At 37.0% G+C, this 16,136-nt stretch overlaps 1 protein-coding gene across 1 annotated transcript in view; it reads left to right on the forward strand.

The window, feature by feature from the left end:
* The first annotated feature begins 6,184 nt into the window (after nucleotides 1-6,184).
* Nucleotides 6,185-16,136, forward strand: part of LOC119249890 (protein DEK-like) — a 58,138-nt gene continuing 48,186 nt past the window's right edge. Inside the window, 1 exon segment of the mRNA XM_054691915.1 lies at nucleotides 6,185-6,310. Within this exon segment, the coding sequence (XP_054547890.1) occupies nucleotides 6,185-6,310 (126 nt within the window).

Here is a 16,136-nt window from a genome sequence, read left to right on the forward strand (position 1 = left end):
CCTAATTGAGAAACAAACACACAAAAAAAATATAAGAAACAGACAGAACCACAAAATTAAGGAAATTGGCAACAATAGACTTTCATACGTCAATAATCACTCAAGTGGTAATAGATTAAGCTGAACAGTTGAAAGACATGGAGTATTTGTTTGGAATAGGAAAGAGAATCCAAATTTCTGCTGTCACCAGAAGACACATCTGAGTTCCAAATATAAATATAGACTCAAGGCAAAGAGTTTGAAAACAATCCCACAAGTGAATGGGGCCCAAAAAAAGGCAGAAAGAGCCATAATTTCATCAGAAAAAAATAGATTTGCAGTTAAAAAAGGTGCAACAAAGATATGGACCTTATATAATGATTAAGGGAACAATATGTCAGGAAAACATAACATACATCAATGTTTACACACCAAAAAAGAGCACCAAATATGTTAGGCAACTACTTTCAACTCAGAAAGTAAATATTGGAAAAAACACATTTCTGGTAGGAGAGTTCAATACCCCATTCTCACCTTGGACAGATCAACTAGAGAGAAAAATGAATAGGGATACAAGGCTTTAAATAAAGAATTAGACCACATGGACCAAATAGACATGGAGGGGCTTCCACCCCCCCCAAAAAAATACATATTTTAACAAAGTGCACATGGGATATTCTCAATAATTGACCAAATATTGGACCACAATCAAGTTTTTTATCCATTTTGAGTTGGTTTGGGAGAATGTTGTGAGATAGTGGTCTAGTTTCATTTTTCTTTTTGCATGTGTTTGTCCAGTTTTCCCAGCACCATTTAGTGACAAGATCTTCTTTATTCCAGTGTACATATTTTGATCCTTTGTTGTAGATTAGTTGATCACATATGTGTAGTTTTATTTCTGGGTTTTGAATTCAGTTCCATTGGTCTTGTTTCTGTTTTTGTTCTGGGGCCATAATGTTTTTATTATATACTGTTTTTATTATTATAGCTTTATAGTATTGTTTGAAGTCTGGGAGTATAATACCTCTATTCTTCACCATTTAGTCAGAAGAGCTTTGGTAATTTGAGGGTTTTTGTGATAATTCCATATGAATTTCAGAAATATTTGTTACATTTCTTGGATAAATGTCATTGAAATTTTTATTGGAATTACATTGAATCTGTAAATCATTTTGGATAGAACGACCATTTGGATAATTTTAGTTCTCCTGATGCATAAGCAGTGAATGTCTTTCCATTTCATTCTCTCTTCTGTTTCTTTTAACAGTTTTGCAACTTTCCTTGTATTATCTTTTTAGGTTTAATCCCAGGTATTTAATTTTTTGGTACAATTGTGAATAGGATGTTTTCTTAACTTCCACCTCCTCAGGCTGAGTGTTTGCATATAGGAAAGTCACTGCTTTTTGTGTATTGATGTTGTAACCTGCTATTTTACTGAAGTGGTTTTTTTTTAATTTTTTTTTTTTAGGTTTATATGTGTGTGTGTGTGCACGTGCGTGTGTGCGCACGTGTGTGTGTATGATATCACCTGCCAATTATGATAGTTTTATTTCTTCTTTCCTAATTAGAATTCCTTGTTTGTCTTTCTCTCGCCTAATAGCCTAATTGCTCTAACTAGGACTTCCAGTATTATATTGAAAAGCAGTGGTGAGAGTGGACATCCTTGTCTTGTCCCAAGATCTTAAAGCAAGGGTAGGTTTTCAGTTTTTCACCATTAAATATGATTTAGCTGTGGGTTTGTCATATATAGCTTTTATTATGTTATGTTTTCTTTTAGGAAAAAGAAAAATATCAGATGATTTCACTTATAGGAGTACATAGGGAAACCAAACAAGGGTAGGGAAGGAAAAAGAGGGAGAGACAAAACTGGCAGGCAAACAATAAATCAGAGATATACAGCAGGGCAGGGAGAGGGAGAGGGATCACAAATCAGGGGAGGGAGAAGTAAAAGAGACTATGATGACTGTTCACAGGTGACTTAATGGTGGGAATTTTATGGAGATTCCACTTGAGAGGAAAAATCAAACATTATACAAAAATGAACAACAATGTAAAATATGTATATATATTTAAATAAACAAATTTAATAAAAAAAAGTTATGTTCTTTTCATCCCGACTATTTCAAGGGCCTTCATCATAGATGCATGTTGGACTTTATCAAATGCTTTCTCAGCATCTATTCATATCATATGGTTTTTATAATTCTTTTTATTGATGTGATAAATTACATTAATTGATTTTCAGATTTGAACCATCTGTGTCCTTGGAATAGATCCCATTTGGCCATGGCATAGAATCCTTTCGATGCATTATTGAATTCAGTTTGCTAAGATTTTATTGAGAATCTTTGCAACTGTGTTCATTAGGGAGATTGGTCAGTAGTTTTCTTTTTTGTGTGTTTGTCTTTCTTTGGCATTGGTGTTAGGGTAATATTGGCTTTGTAAAATATTTTCAATAGTATTTCTTCTTTTTCAATATTTGAAAGAGTTTTTGTAGCATAGGCATTACTTCCTCTTTGAGGGTGTGGTACAACTCATTTGTGAAATCATCTGGTCCTGAGCTTTTGTTTTGGGGGAGGGGTTTTATTGCTCTTTCAGCTTCACTGCTAGTAATTGGTTTGTTTAAGTTTCTTAATTATTCAACTTTCAGATTATTGAACTTGGTTGCACAGAAGTGTTCATCGTAATCTCTGTCCTATGGATGTCTGCTGTGTCTGTGTCATTTCTCTTGCATTTATGACCCTATTTACTGAGTTTTCTCCCTTTATTTCTTTGTAAATCTAATTAAGTGTTTGTCTATTTTGTTTAATTTTTCAAAGAACCAGCTTTTGGTTTCATTGAACTTTTTGACTCACTATTATTTCTATTTCATTTATTTCTGCTTTAATTTATATATGTAGATATATTTTCTTTTTCTAAAAAAAGTATGTTCACTTCAAAAAGGGAATGTAGGTCAAGGATGCCTGAACAGAAACACAAGTGGGCAGAAAGAGCTGCCTCCAAAAGGACAGGCCAGTCAAAAGAGAGGTCTATATAGTCAGGTGGATGGCCCTGGGATGAAAGCTGCCTCCACTGCTCTGCAAAGGGAGAAGGTCAGCAAAGAGAAACACCTGCATAGTCACAAATGGGCAGAAGAGCAATAATTTTTATTATTTCCTTTGTTATTTCCTTTATTATTTCTTCTGTTGTCTTTTGGGAGGTGTTGATGGTGTTTTCCTAGTTCCTTGAAATGGGAAATTAGATTTCTTTGGGTTCTTTTCAACGTTCTATGTGGGCCTGTATTGCTATATACTTTCCTCTTATTACTGCTTTTTCTGTGCCCCAAATGATCTGGAAGATTGTTTCCTTATTGTCATCATTGCAAGATACTTTCAATTTCTTCTTTGATTTCCTCATTGATCCAGTGGGCTTTCAGTAGCATGTTGTTCTGTCTCAATGTAATGGAGGGTTCTTTGGCTTTCTTTTCATAGTTGATTTTCAGTTTGGTGTCTTCCTGGTCAGAGAAGATACTTGGTATGATTTTCATCTTTATGTACTTCTTGATGTTTGTCTTGTCACCCAGCATGTGGTTAATTCTAGAGAACAATCCGTGAGCACTTGGGAAAAATGTGTATTTGGTTTTTGGGAGGGTACAGTGTTGTAGATATTTGTTAGATACATGTGGTCTAGAACTTTATTTAGGGTTATGTCCATGTTTATTTTTTGTCTTTTTGATCTGTCCGTGTTTATCTTTTGTCTTTTTGATGAGAATCGGGTGTTGCAGTTTCCTACCATGTATATATTTACCCTAATGTCTGTTTTCAGAAGTGATAGGAATTGTATTTTGGTGCTTCTTCATTTGGTGAGTATATATATTGATTAGTGTTGTGTCTTCCTGGTATATTGTCCCCTTAATCATTATATAAAGTCCATCTATATCTCTTGTCACCTTTTTTAGCTTGAAGTCTATTTTATCTGAATAAGTATGGCTGTCCCTTTCTTCTTTTATTTATTTAGGGGGGTTGGGGATGATTTTTGCTTATAGAAATGTTTTCCAAACCTTCACCTTCAATCTATTTTTATCTTTATAACTTAGGTGTTTCCTAGAGGCAGCAGAAGTTTGAAATTCTGTTTTCTTTTTTATTTACATATATTTTACATAATTATTCATTTTTAAACAATGTTTGCTTTTTTTCCCCCTCAGATGTATTCCCCATAGAATTTCCTCAACCAATTCACCCTTGCACCATCACCACAGTTCCCTGTTCTCCTTCTCTCTCCCTCCCTCCGATTTTCTCCCTCCCCCCACCCTTACCCCCTGCAGGATGTCTCTGGTTTATAATTGTCTGTTTTTGTTCTGTTGTGTTGTGTTTTGTATTGTTATTATTTTTCCCCTGATGTCTTATTTGGTTCCCCTATATTTCTCTTATATTCAACCTGCTACTCTGTGTCTTTTTAATGGTGAGTTTGTTACTGGATCCCAGCTATATCAGTGGCAAAGCAAGTAGCAGCAGTGGTGTTCTCTCACCCTGCTGCTCCACAAATCATTTGTGGCAGTTGCTCCTCAGTGCCCAATAACTGACCCTTTGTCATTTGTGGCAGTTGCTCCTCAGAGCCCAGCAGCTGCCTTTTTGTCAGTTGTTGCAGTTGTTCCTCCAAGGCCTTTTATGTAACTGTGTACTCCCTGGATCATGGAATGGACCAATCAGGTGTGAGCCATTGAGTTGATTGGTGCTAAATGGTCCAATCAGCCACAGGATTGAAAAATGGTCCAATCAGACTTGTAGGTAGGGCAGCCTGAAAGAAGATGCCAGTGTCAGAGGGAGCTAAGAGGACAGATGGTTCCAGTCTCTGAAGAAAGAAAGACAGTTACAGACTCCAAAGAAAGAAAGATGATGGTTCCAGCCACAGAAGAAAGAAGGGGAAGACTCTGTTCATGGCCTCTGAAAAAAGAAAGAAGAATCAGAAGCTTAAAGGAAAAAAGAAAGGAAGCATCTAGCAACCAACCTCTGTGGAGGGAAGAGAAGCCAAAAACCTCTGTCAGAGACTGGGCCTCGAGTCCTGTCTTTCCATCACCTGAAAGGAACACCAAAGGCCACGGGCCTGGTATCTCCAAGAGCTATTTATTGTTTGTGTAGCCCAAAAACCCACAAAGAGCTGTTTACACTTGGTGTCTCTGACACTGCCTCTGTGGGATCAATAGTGACCATCACTACTGCCAGTGCTGTTCAGCACTCCTGGTGACCAGTGGTGACAATCACTGACACTATCTGAGTGAGATAGCTAGCCACTAATGAAATGCAAGTCAGGAGAGAAAGTCTCCCTCTATTTGGCATAAGACCAATAATTTAAGAACTAAACCAGGGAATAATGGTACATACACTGTAGTCTTCTTATCAGAAACACCAAACAACAAACTAAAAATGAATACAACACCCAAAAGCATACATTTCTTCTAAGATTTGGTGCCATGGCACCATCCAAACCCATGCACTACCTCTGTCTCTTGCTCAATGTCCTTAATACAAAAGGTGGATATGCCCAAATGCTATGAAAGTCTGTCTGTTGTACGACTGCCCACACTTAAACTAATGCTGCTTTTGCTTGCAAGAAGGACTTTAAAAGACATATAAGTTAAACTCATAATTTGAAAAGTTAATTCACTTGTTCAATCCTTTCTTAGCATAGATGGAAAAGATTCTTTCATGGCTATTTATCCCAGTAGCATCCACACTGCTGAGAGTCTATTTTCCTACTTTTCTAGATGTGTGTATTCCATCATTCCTTCTGAGAGATCCACAAATCAGCACAGTAAGTCTCTCCAGTTGACGTTAAATATTTATTTTACCCTTAAGCCTATATATGTTAACTTAGACATAACATGGATAAAGCATATCAATTCTGTACATTTGCAATTAGACAGACGTTAAATGCTAGAGCTCAAAATTGACATATTTATAAAAATATAAATGTGATAAAAATTATTTAAGTTACACTGAAATTTTTATTAAAATGTTCAGACTAAAACTGAGGGATCAACATGGCTGCGGGAAAATGCTGAGAGTAAGTCCTCCCATTAAACAAAAAAGTTAATAGGGAGAAAAAGTGGCAGTTCTCTGCAAAAACCAGGACATGGACTCTGGCAAACACCCAAAGAGGAAAATTGCCATAAAAGAGGATGAAAAGAGAGAAACGCTCAGAACCCTGCTGCCCTCTCCCACCCATAATGCCGGTACACTCCAACCAACAGAAAGAAAAAGACAACGAGAACAAACTATACATCAAGCGGGACTGTGAGTGGAAAGGAACTATTGCAGGCACCACAACCCGTAAACGGGAACTGTGGAGAACCGTGAGGGAATCACCACAGAGGTGAGTGAATGGCTCTGGGTGCCATTAGAGGAAAACAAGGACTCCCCGAAGAGACCTGCAAAAAGCCAAAGGCAAGCCAGTAAGCTTGTGTGGAAAAGCGGCACACTCAAAAAGCATAGGCAGATTGCAGCAGCCCAGGTCCCCGCACCCCTGAACCAGGTTTGTAGGGAGACAAGCGGGAGCCATCACTGAGGTGAATGTCCCTCACAGAGTAACCAGAAACCAGGCACCCGGACATGGGAGTAGGGTGCAAAAGGCACCATTTCTACGGACACTGAGCTGGGCTACAGCCCACATCCTATATCTGAGGGCTTTGGAACTAAGACCCAGGGCATAAAATTTGGAGCGTAGGATCCCCACGACAGCAGAGCACAGGGCAGTCACAGAACCCTCACACCGTTGAGTCGCTCTATGCCACCCCCACTCTGTTCCCCCACACCCACAGGGAAAAAAATCAGTTCTGGAAGGACACTAGGAAATATCTCTGGTGCCACCTACAACCAGAACAAAATCACCAGCATCCTGATAGTTGGAAACCAGGAATACCAAAAACACCCTCAAGCTCTAAAAGAGGGTGGGCCATGCAAACAGGGGTAAGAAGGGAAGTAAGGTGTGAAGCAAGACCCCATTCTGGAACTGAAAGCCAGGCACAGGATCTGGGGCATGGGATGCTCCATAGCAGTGGGCACTGCACAGGGTGACAGCCAGTGTTTTGTATCTGATAGCCCTAGAAATGAGAACTAGAGTGCAGAATTCAGGGTGCAAGACAGTTACCCAGACACAGTACCCAGCTTTAATAAAAGCCCTTGTGTTGAGTGCTCCCTTCCACCCCGTGCTCCATTTCTCAGAGAACATCTGGGGAAAAGCACAGATCAGCAAGTACAGGTCTTTGGCACCATCTCGTGACCGGAACAAAATCACCAACTAATGATTCCCTGTTGCAACTGAGTAAATACAGAAAAGGGAACTGTAAGGGACAATGCCCAGCAACACAGCCACAGCATCAACACCCTGGTGGAGTTTTGGCCTACCAGTGCTGGTCTCAGTCTGGTAAAGAGTTTCTGACACCCCCAAATGAGCACTCCAAAGAGATGCCCACCACCACCAGAGGCACAACTTCCCAATGCATAGAACTAATTAGAAAGCAAACAACAGGGGAAGAAAAAATATAAATAACCAAGCAAACCCACAGGAGAAGGACACACCACAAGAAGAAATACAGTCACCAGAGCTCAACAATGACATGGAAGAACTTCTCAGCCTATCAGATAGAAAATTAATGATCATCATGATTAAAAAGAAGAAAGAAAAGGAAAAGGAAAAAAATGATTTGAGACAAATAATCACTGAACTGAAGAATGAAATTGAGACCTTAAGAAAGGAAAGAAAAGAAATGCAGGAGATTAAAAGATTACTAGAGGAATTAAAGAACTCTGGGAAAAGCAATGAAAACAGAATCGATGAAATGGAAGAATGGATCACTATCAAAGATGCAGAAATAAAAAGAGCCAAAAGAGAAAGGAGAGAGAAGTGCAAATGAAGAAATATGAGGATACTCTTAGACAATTATCAGACTCCATGAAGAGAGGAAATGTAAGAGTTATAGGCATTCCAGAGGTGAGGAGAGAGACAAAGGAGCTGAGAAATTATTCAAGCATATAATTGAAGAAAACTTCCAAGCATGAAAAAGGAGATGAATATAGACATACAACAAGAAAGAACAACTCCCACTTACCACAATGAAAAGAAAACTACAACAAGACACATAATAGTACTACAACAAGACACATAATAGTAAAGCTTGCAAGAGTCCAAAACAAGGAAAAAATAATGAAACTGGCAAGGGGAAGAAACGGATAGCTTATAAGGGAATACCAATCAGGTTAACTTCAGACTTCTCTAAAGTAACATTACGGGCAAGAAGAGATTGGAGTAACATATTCAGCAAACTTCATGACAGCAAATGCCAACCAGGAATACTTTGCCCTGCAAAGTTCTCCTTCCTCTACAAAGAAAAAATATGGACTTTTTCAGACAAACAGAAACTCCAGAAATTCATTAAAAGTAAACCCCACTCCAAAAAAAATCTACAAGAAGTCCTAAAGCCAATACCAACAGGAATGAACAAGAAGAACAGAATAAAGCAAGAAATAAAATCACAAAAAAGACAAACAAAATGGCAAATGCAGATGCCAACATATCAATATTAACTCTAAATGTAAATGGGCTAAACTCATGAATAAAAAGACACAGAGAGGCAGGGTGGATTAAAAAATAAAATCCAACCTTCTTCTGTCTCCATTTAACCACAAAAGATAAACATAGACTGAAAGTAAAAGGTTGGAAAACAATCCTACAAGGAAATGGGCCAAAAAGGAAGGCAAGAACAGCCATACTTATATCAGATGAAATAGACTTCAAATTAAAGAAGGTGAAAAGAGACATATGGACATGACATTATGATAAAGGGGACAATGCATCAGGAAGATATAATACTCATCAACATATACTTACCAAATGAAGGGGCACCAAAAAATATTAGACAACTATTATCAGCTCTGAAAACAGACATTAAAAAAATACATATATAGTGGGAGATTTAAATACCTCACTCTCACCAAGGACAGATCAATGAGACAAAAAATAAAGACATAGAATTCATGGACTTAACAGACATCCATAGGACACTGCACCCAAAAAAAATCTGAGTACACATTCTTCTCAAGTGCACATGGATAATTCTCCAGAATCGATTACATACGGGGCCACAAGACAAACATCAACAGATACATGAAGATCAAAATCATTCCAACTATCTTCTCCGATCATAAAGGCATCAAGCTAGAAATAAATCATGAAAAGAAAACAAGGAGCCCTCCCACTTCATGGAGATTGAAATACACACTACTGGAAGACCACTGGAATAATGAGGAGATCAAAGAAGAAATTAAAAAATACTTTGAGTTGAATGACAAGGAGAACACCACTTTTCAGAATACATGGGATGCAGCAAAAGCAGTAATAAGAGGAAAATAAATAGCAATACACATTCACATCAACACACAAGGAAGAACTCAAAGAAACAACATAATCTCACATCTCACAGAGCTAGAAAAAGAACAACAAAAAAAACCCTAAAGCCAGTAGAAGAAAGGAGAAAATAAAAATTAAAGCAAAAATAAACAAAATAGAAATTAAAAACAATCCAAAAGATCAATGAAACCAAAAGTTGGTTCTTTGAAAAAATATAAATAGGATTATAAATGAAAGAGGAGAAATCACAACACACTCAGTAGAAATCAAAAGAATAATCAGAGATTACTATGAACACTTATATGCAAACAAATTCAACAATGTGGAAGAGATGGACAAATTCCTAAAACTATATAATCATCCAAAGCTGGGCAAAGAAGAAATAGAACAACTAACAGACCAAAGACAAGCAGCGATATTGAGGCAGTAATCAAGCACCCCCGAAAAACAAAAGCCCAGACCCAGATGGCTTCACAAATGAATTCTACCAAATGTTCAGCAGTGAATTAGTGCCTATCCTACACAAACTCTTTCAAAAAATTGAAAAAGAAGGAATGCTACCAAATACATTCTACGAAGCCAACATGACACAATAACAAAACTAAACAAAGACAGCACAAAAAAAAGAAAATTACAGGCCAATCTCCCTACGGAACACTGATGCAAAAACCATCAACAAAATCCTTGCCAACAGAATCCAGCAATGCATCAAAGGGATAGTACACCATGATCAAGTGGGATTCCTCCCAGGGGCACAAGGATGGTTCAACATATGAAAATCGATCAATGTAATCCAACACATCAACAAAAAGAAAAAGAAAAACCATATGATCATATCAATAGATGCTGAGAAAGCATTTGACAAAGCCCAATATCCATTTATGATGAAGGCCCTTGAAATTCTCGGGATAGAAGGAACATACCTTAACATGATAAGGTATGTTATTCGACAATCCCACTGCCAATATTCTTCTCAATGGCAAAAAGCTGAAGGCCTTTCCTTTAAGATCAGGAACAAGACAAGGATGTCCTCTCTCACCACCGATCTTCAATATAATACTGGAGGTCCTAGCCAGGGCAATTAGACAAGAGAAAGACATGCAAGGAATCCAAATAGGGAAGGAAGAAGTAAAACGATCACTACTTGCAGATGATATGATAATATACATAGAGAACCCTAAAAACTCCACAGAAAAACTACTCAAAATAATCAACCAGTTCAGTAAAGTAGCAGGATACAAAATCAACACACAAAAATCAGTAGCCTTCCTATACACAAACAATCAATCTGAAGAAAAAGAAATCAAGAAAACCATCCCCTTTATAATTGAAACAAAAAAATGAAATACTTGGGAATAAACCTAACAAAAGAGGTGAAAGACCTATACAAAAAAATTATAAAACAATTAAAATAAATTGAAGAGGACACAAAGAAATGGAAAGACATCCACTGCTCACGGATTGGAAGAATTAACATTATTAAAACGGCCATCCTCCCAAAAGCAATATACAGATTCAATGCTATTCCAATGAAAATCTCCATGACATTCTTCAAAGAAATAGAACAAATATGGATGAAATTCATATGGACCACAGAAAACCACCAATAGCCAAAGCCCTACTGATGAAAACAAGAGAGAAATTTGGTATCACACTTCCAAACTTCAAGCTATACTACCAAGTCCTAATAATTTAAACAGTTTGGTACTGGAACAAAAACAGACACACAGACCAATGGAACTGATTTTAGAGAGCCCAGAAATTAAGCCACATTTATATGAACAGCTAATCTTTCACAGAGGAGCAAAGAATATGCAATGGAACACGGACAGTTTGTTCAATAAACGGTGCTGGGAAAACTGGACCTCCACATGCAAGAAAATGAAACTAGACCAACCACTACATCTCACCATGCACAAAAATCAACTCAAAATGGATAAAAGAACTGGACATAAGACCTGAAACCATAAAATATATAGAAGAAAATATAGGTAAAACACTACAAGACATACATCGCAATAACATCTTTAAAGACTCATCACCCAAAGCAGTCATAGTGAAGGCAAAGAAAACACCTGGGATCACATCAAACTGAAAAGCTTCTGTACAGCCAAAGAGACATCAACCAAATGAGAGAGATACCCCACTGATTGGGAAAAAATCTTTACACTCCATCCAACTGATAAGGGACTGGTCACAAAGATATACAAGAACTCACATGGCTCAACAAAAACAAAATAAACAATCCAGTCAAGAAATGGGCAGAAGAACTTAAAAGACATTTCTCCAAAGAGGAAATGCAAATGGCCAACAGGCATATGAAAAAATGCTCAGCATCCCTTATCATCAGGGAAATGCAAATCAAAACCACACTGAGATACCTCCTTAAACCAGTAAGAATGGCACATAACAAAAAAACAAGCAACAACAGATGTTGGTGAGGATATGGTGAAAAAGGAACTCTCCTACATTCCTGGCGGGAGTGCAAACAGGTCCAACCACTATGGAAAGCTGTCTGGAGTTTCCTCAGTCTGCTAAAAATGGAGCTATCATATGACCCAGCAATTCCACTACTAGGGATCTACCCAAAGGACACAAAAACATTGATTCAAAAGAGCACCTGTACACCTGTGTTTATTACAGCTCTATTTACAATAGGCAAAATCTGGAAACAGCCCAAATGCCCAAAAATAGATGACTGGATCAAGAAGATGTGGTATATATGGAACGGTATATATATGGTACACAATGGAATATTATTCAGCAATCTAAAAAGATAAACTCATGTCATTCGCAGCAACATGGAGGGAGCTAGAAGGAATTATGCTTAGTGAAATAAGCCAGAAGGAAAAAGAAAAATATCACATGGTTTCACTTATAACAGGAATTAGGGGAACCAAATAAGAACTCAGTGTAAAAAATTAATAACAATAACAGTACAAAACACAACAAAGCAAAAACAAACATTTACAAATCAGAGACATACTGCAGGGGAGGAGGAGGGAGAGTGATCAGAGGGAGGGAGGGAGGAGAACAGGAGACTGTGGTGATGGTGCACGGGTGTCTTGGGGAAGGAAATTCTATGGGGACTCAACCTGAGGGGGTGGGGGGAACTAAATATTATTTTTAAAAAATTAAAAATTATTAAAAAAAACCTGAAAACCAATAGTATTGTCATAAGCCCACAAAACTTCAGGCCAAAATTTCCCACACATCTTACCCAAAAACAAGACTTCTGTTTAAGTTTAAAAAAAAAAAGTTCAGGCTTACTCCAATATTTTTTATTTAAAATTAGGTATCCACAGAACACACACATGGGCCATTGGAACCGAACAGAAAACCCAGAAATAAACCCACAGATCTATGGTTAACTAATCTTTGACAAAGGAGCAAAGAATATGCACTGGAGCAAAGAAAGTTTGTTCGATAAATGGTGCTGGGAAAACTGGGTCACTACATGCAACAGAATGAAACTTGACTACTACCTCACACCATACACAAAAATCAACTCAAAATCGATTAAAGAACTAGACATAAGACCTGAAACCATAAAATACACAGAAGAAAACATAGGCGAAAGACTGCATGACATGCACCTCAAAGACATCTTTACAGACACGTCACCCAAAGTGGTGATAGTGAAGGCAAAGATAAACAGCTGGGACTACATCAAATTAAAGAGCTTCTGCACAGCAAAAGAGACAATAACAAAAACAAAGAGAAACCGCACCAACTGGGAGAACATTTTTGCACCCAACACTAATGATAAAGGACTGATCGCAAAATCTACAAAGAGCTAATGAGACTCAACAGAAACAAAGAAAATAATCCAGTCAAAAAATGAGCAGAAGAGCTAAAAAGAAACTTCTCCAAAGAGGAAATACAAATGGCCAACAGGCATATGAAAAAATGTTCAACATCATTTGCAATCAGGGAAATGCAAATCAAAACTACAATGAGATACCATCTTACACCAGTGAGAATGGCACATATTAAAAAAAAATACTAGCAACAACAAATGTTGGCAAGGATGTGGAGAAAAAGGAACTCTCCTGCATCGCTGGTGGGAGCGCAAACTGGTCCAACCACTATGGAAAGCTGTCTGGAGATTCCTCAATCTACTAAAGATAGAGCTTCCATATGATCCAGCAATTGCACTCCTAGGTATTTACCCAAAAGACACAGAAACATTAATTCCAAAGAGCACCTGCACCCCTATGTTTGTAGCAGCACAATTCACAATAGCTAAGCTTTGGAAACAACCCAAATGCCCAAAAATAGATGACTGGATCAAGAAGATATGGTACATATGCACAATAGAATTGTGTATTTGATAACTCAGCATTCAAAACAGATAAACACATGCAATTTGCAGCAACCTGGATGGATTGGAAGGGATCATGCTCAGCAAAATAAGCCAGAAAGAAAAAGAAAAATACCGTATGGTCTCGCTCATAACAGGAATCTAGAAAACCTAAATAAGGGACCAGGAAAAAGAATAACTATACGAAAGAAAAAAATCAAAATCAACAAACAACTATGTACCAGAGACACACCTTAGGGGGGGGAGTGGGGAAAGGAGGCATTGGGGTCAAAATCAGGGGGTTGCAATTGTATGGGGAATATAGAAATTAAAAAAGACATAATTTAAAAAATAAATAAATAAAATTAGGTATCCATTTTTGTGTTTGCATTTCTCATTTTAATTTTATTTTTTAATATTTTAGAAGAAAAATAATTTTTCGGAAATAAATTTTGTGTTATATATATTCTTAGGTGTATTTTACTTTATTAAACATTTAAACATCTAAAGATAACCCAAATGCATGGAATAATAATTAAATTTATCTTTGAAAATTTGCTGTCAGTCATATAAAAAATGTGGCTTTATGTATATTTTTTGGCTTTAAGATTTTCATCAAGGATGAAAAATAGGATATCAGCATTTGCTAACTGCTTCATTAGTGTGATTTGTAATTTTGAATATTATGATCTAGTGCATCCTGTTAAGGGCTAACTGGATGGATGGAGCTACATTATTCCAAAGCCAAGATTTCAGGGCTCAGAAAACTCACACCTACTGCAGACAGATGTTTGGCAAATGATACACAATTGGGGAGGTCAAAGAATCAGTATGCAAGTGTTTGGGCGATAACCCCTAAAGACTCCCTGAAATGGGAGAAATTAAGGATAAACTGGAATTTCCTAATTCTGAAGATATATACAGAAAAATACTCTCAAGTTTATTTCTATTTCTATCCAAAAACCATGTAGCCTGAAAAATCTTGAATTACATAAACAGAAAAATCCCTCTCCTACCCAACTTCCAAAATAATATGCTTTGCAAACATTTAGACATATCTTTATTCTACTTTAATATGCAACCTAGCATTCAGATAACCACAAAGTAAAACCCACTAAAAACCCAATTTAGCTGAACTATACAAACTGCAAGAAAGGAAGCTATAAGCATAAAATCAAAAGATTAGTAATTTAGGAAGGGGGTCTTGGTAGTATGTACAACCATATCATCTCCACCTACAAGGTGAACCCCTTGGAAGTGATCTGTCATTATAAATACAAAGCAAACCCAGAATAAATTCCCAAGAGCTATTTATGTAATAATAGGTAGGAATAATAAAGCACCATTTACAGGAAGCCTAAATAAAATCCAGTTTTATCCAAAGCAAGATATCCTGTGGGTAGTAGAATGGCATACATTCCCACCACAGTAAGGAATCTGTGGATTTGATGGCTGCTAACAGCTACAGAGGCAAACCCAGAAACACAGACTGCAAAAGCCTCCTTGTGCAATCATGCAGTTAGCTATTTTTAAGATCTCACAGTATTTGAAGGACAAGCAGTTATTCCATATTAATAATCATTGAAAATTTGGTCCCCATTAGTCCTTCAGCTTTTTTTTTTTTTTTTTTTTTTGTCATGCATTTATAGGATAGGATTTGTCTGGGGACAATTGCTCTAGGTGACCTACACTGTCCGTGAAACTCTGTGTTTTATACAAAGTGTTATCTAATAATCACTTTTTTGTTGTTAATAAGACCTAACTGAACTGAAAGTACACTAAAATTGTCCATAGACAAAGCTGATAATAGTAGGCATCATCCTTAGTTACCTGATTCTTACAGGTAAGAATTCTTCCTGTTTGTGAACATTAATATTCTGAATACTATTAAATGAGGTTGGAAAACTATGGTGTCCACACATTCCTACATCAGCCAAATATACAACACAACATGACTTGTGTACTCTCTCCCACCGTCTTCCTCCTCTGGTGGAACTGAAATGGTGGTGCTTCAGAGGTCATGTAAGAGTCTTAGTTTAGAAAAGGAGACCATATCTCTCTTCATGAAGGCACTATCTAACCTACCATCTCTTTTGTTATTTTGTTTCTAAATAAACTGGTTTGCTGTATAAATAATTAATTTCCCCATTTGAAATCAATATGTTCACATGTTTTCATTATTCCAGGGTCTAAAGAACATGGACAGCTGCAAATAATTAGGTATAATTTTATGGAAAATTATTTCTCCTTAAACCTTGATTTGGTGTGCCTACTGAATTCTGAACACTACTTCTTTCTCACATCTCTTCCTTCAGAGCTACTGATTTTTAAGTAATGTCATTGAAGCCAAACAACTATAAAAACCATTCATTAAGGATTTTCATTGGGTGGCAGGTCAACTCTTAAATTTAATAGAATGTTAAATTTACATGCAGAAATATACAATAAGAGAAAAAGAAGAGAGGAAAGG

Source organism: Talpa occidentalis, unplaced genomic scaffold (genome assembly GCF_014898055.3).
Source record: "Talpa occidentalis isolate TD23 unplaced genomic scaffold, MPIMG_talOcc4v2.1, whole genome shotgun sequence".
NCBI classification, from domain to species: Eukaryota; Metazoa; Chordata; class Mammalia; order Eulipotyphla; family Talpidae; genus Talpa; species Talpa occidentalis.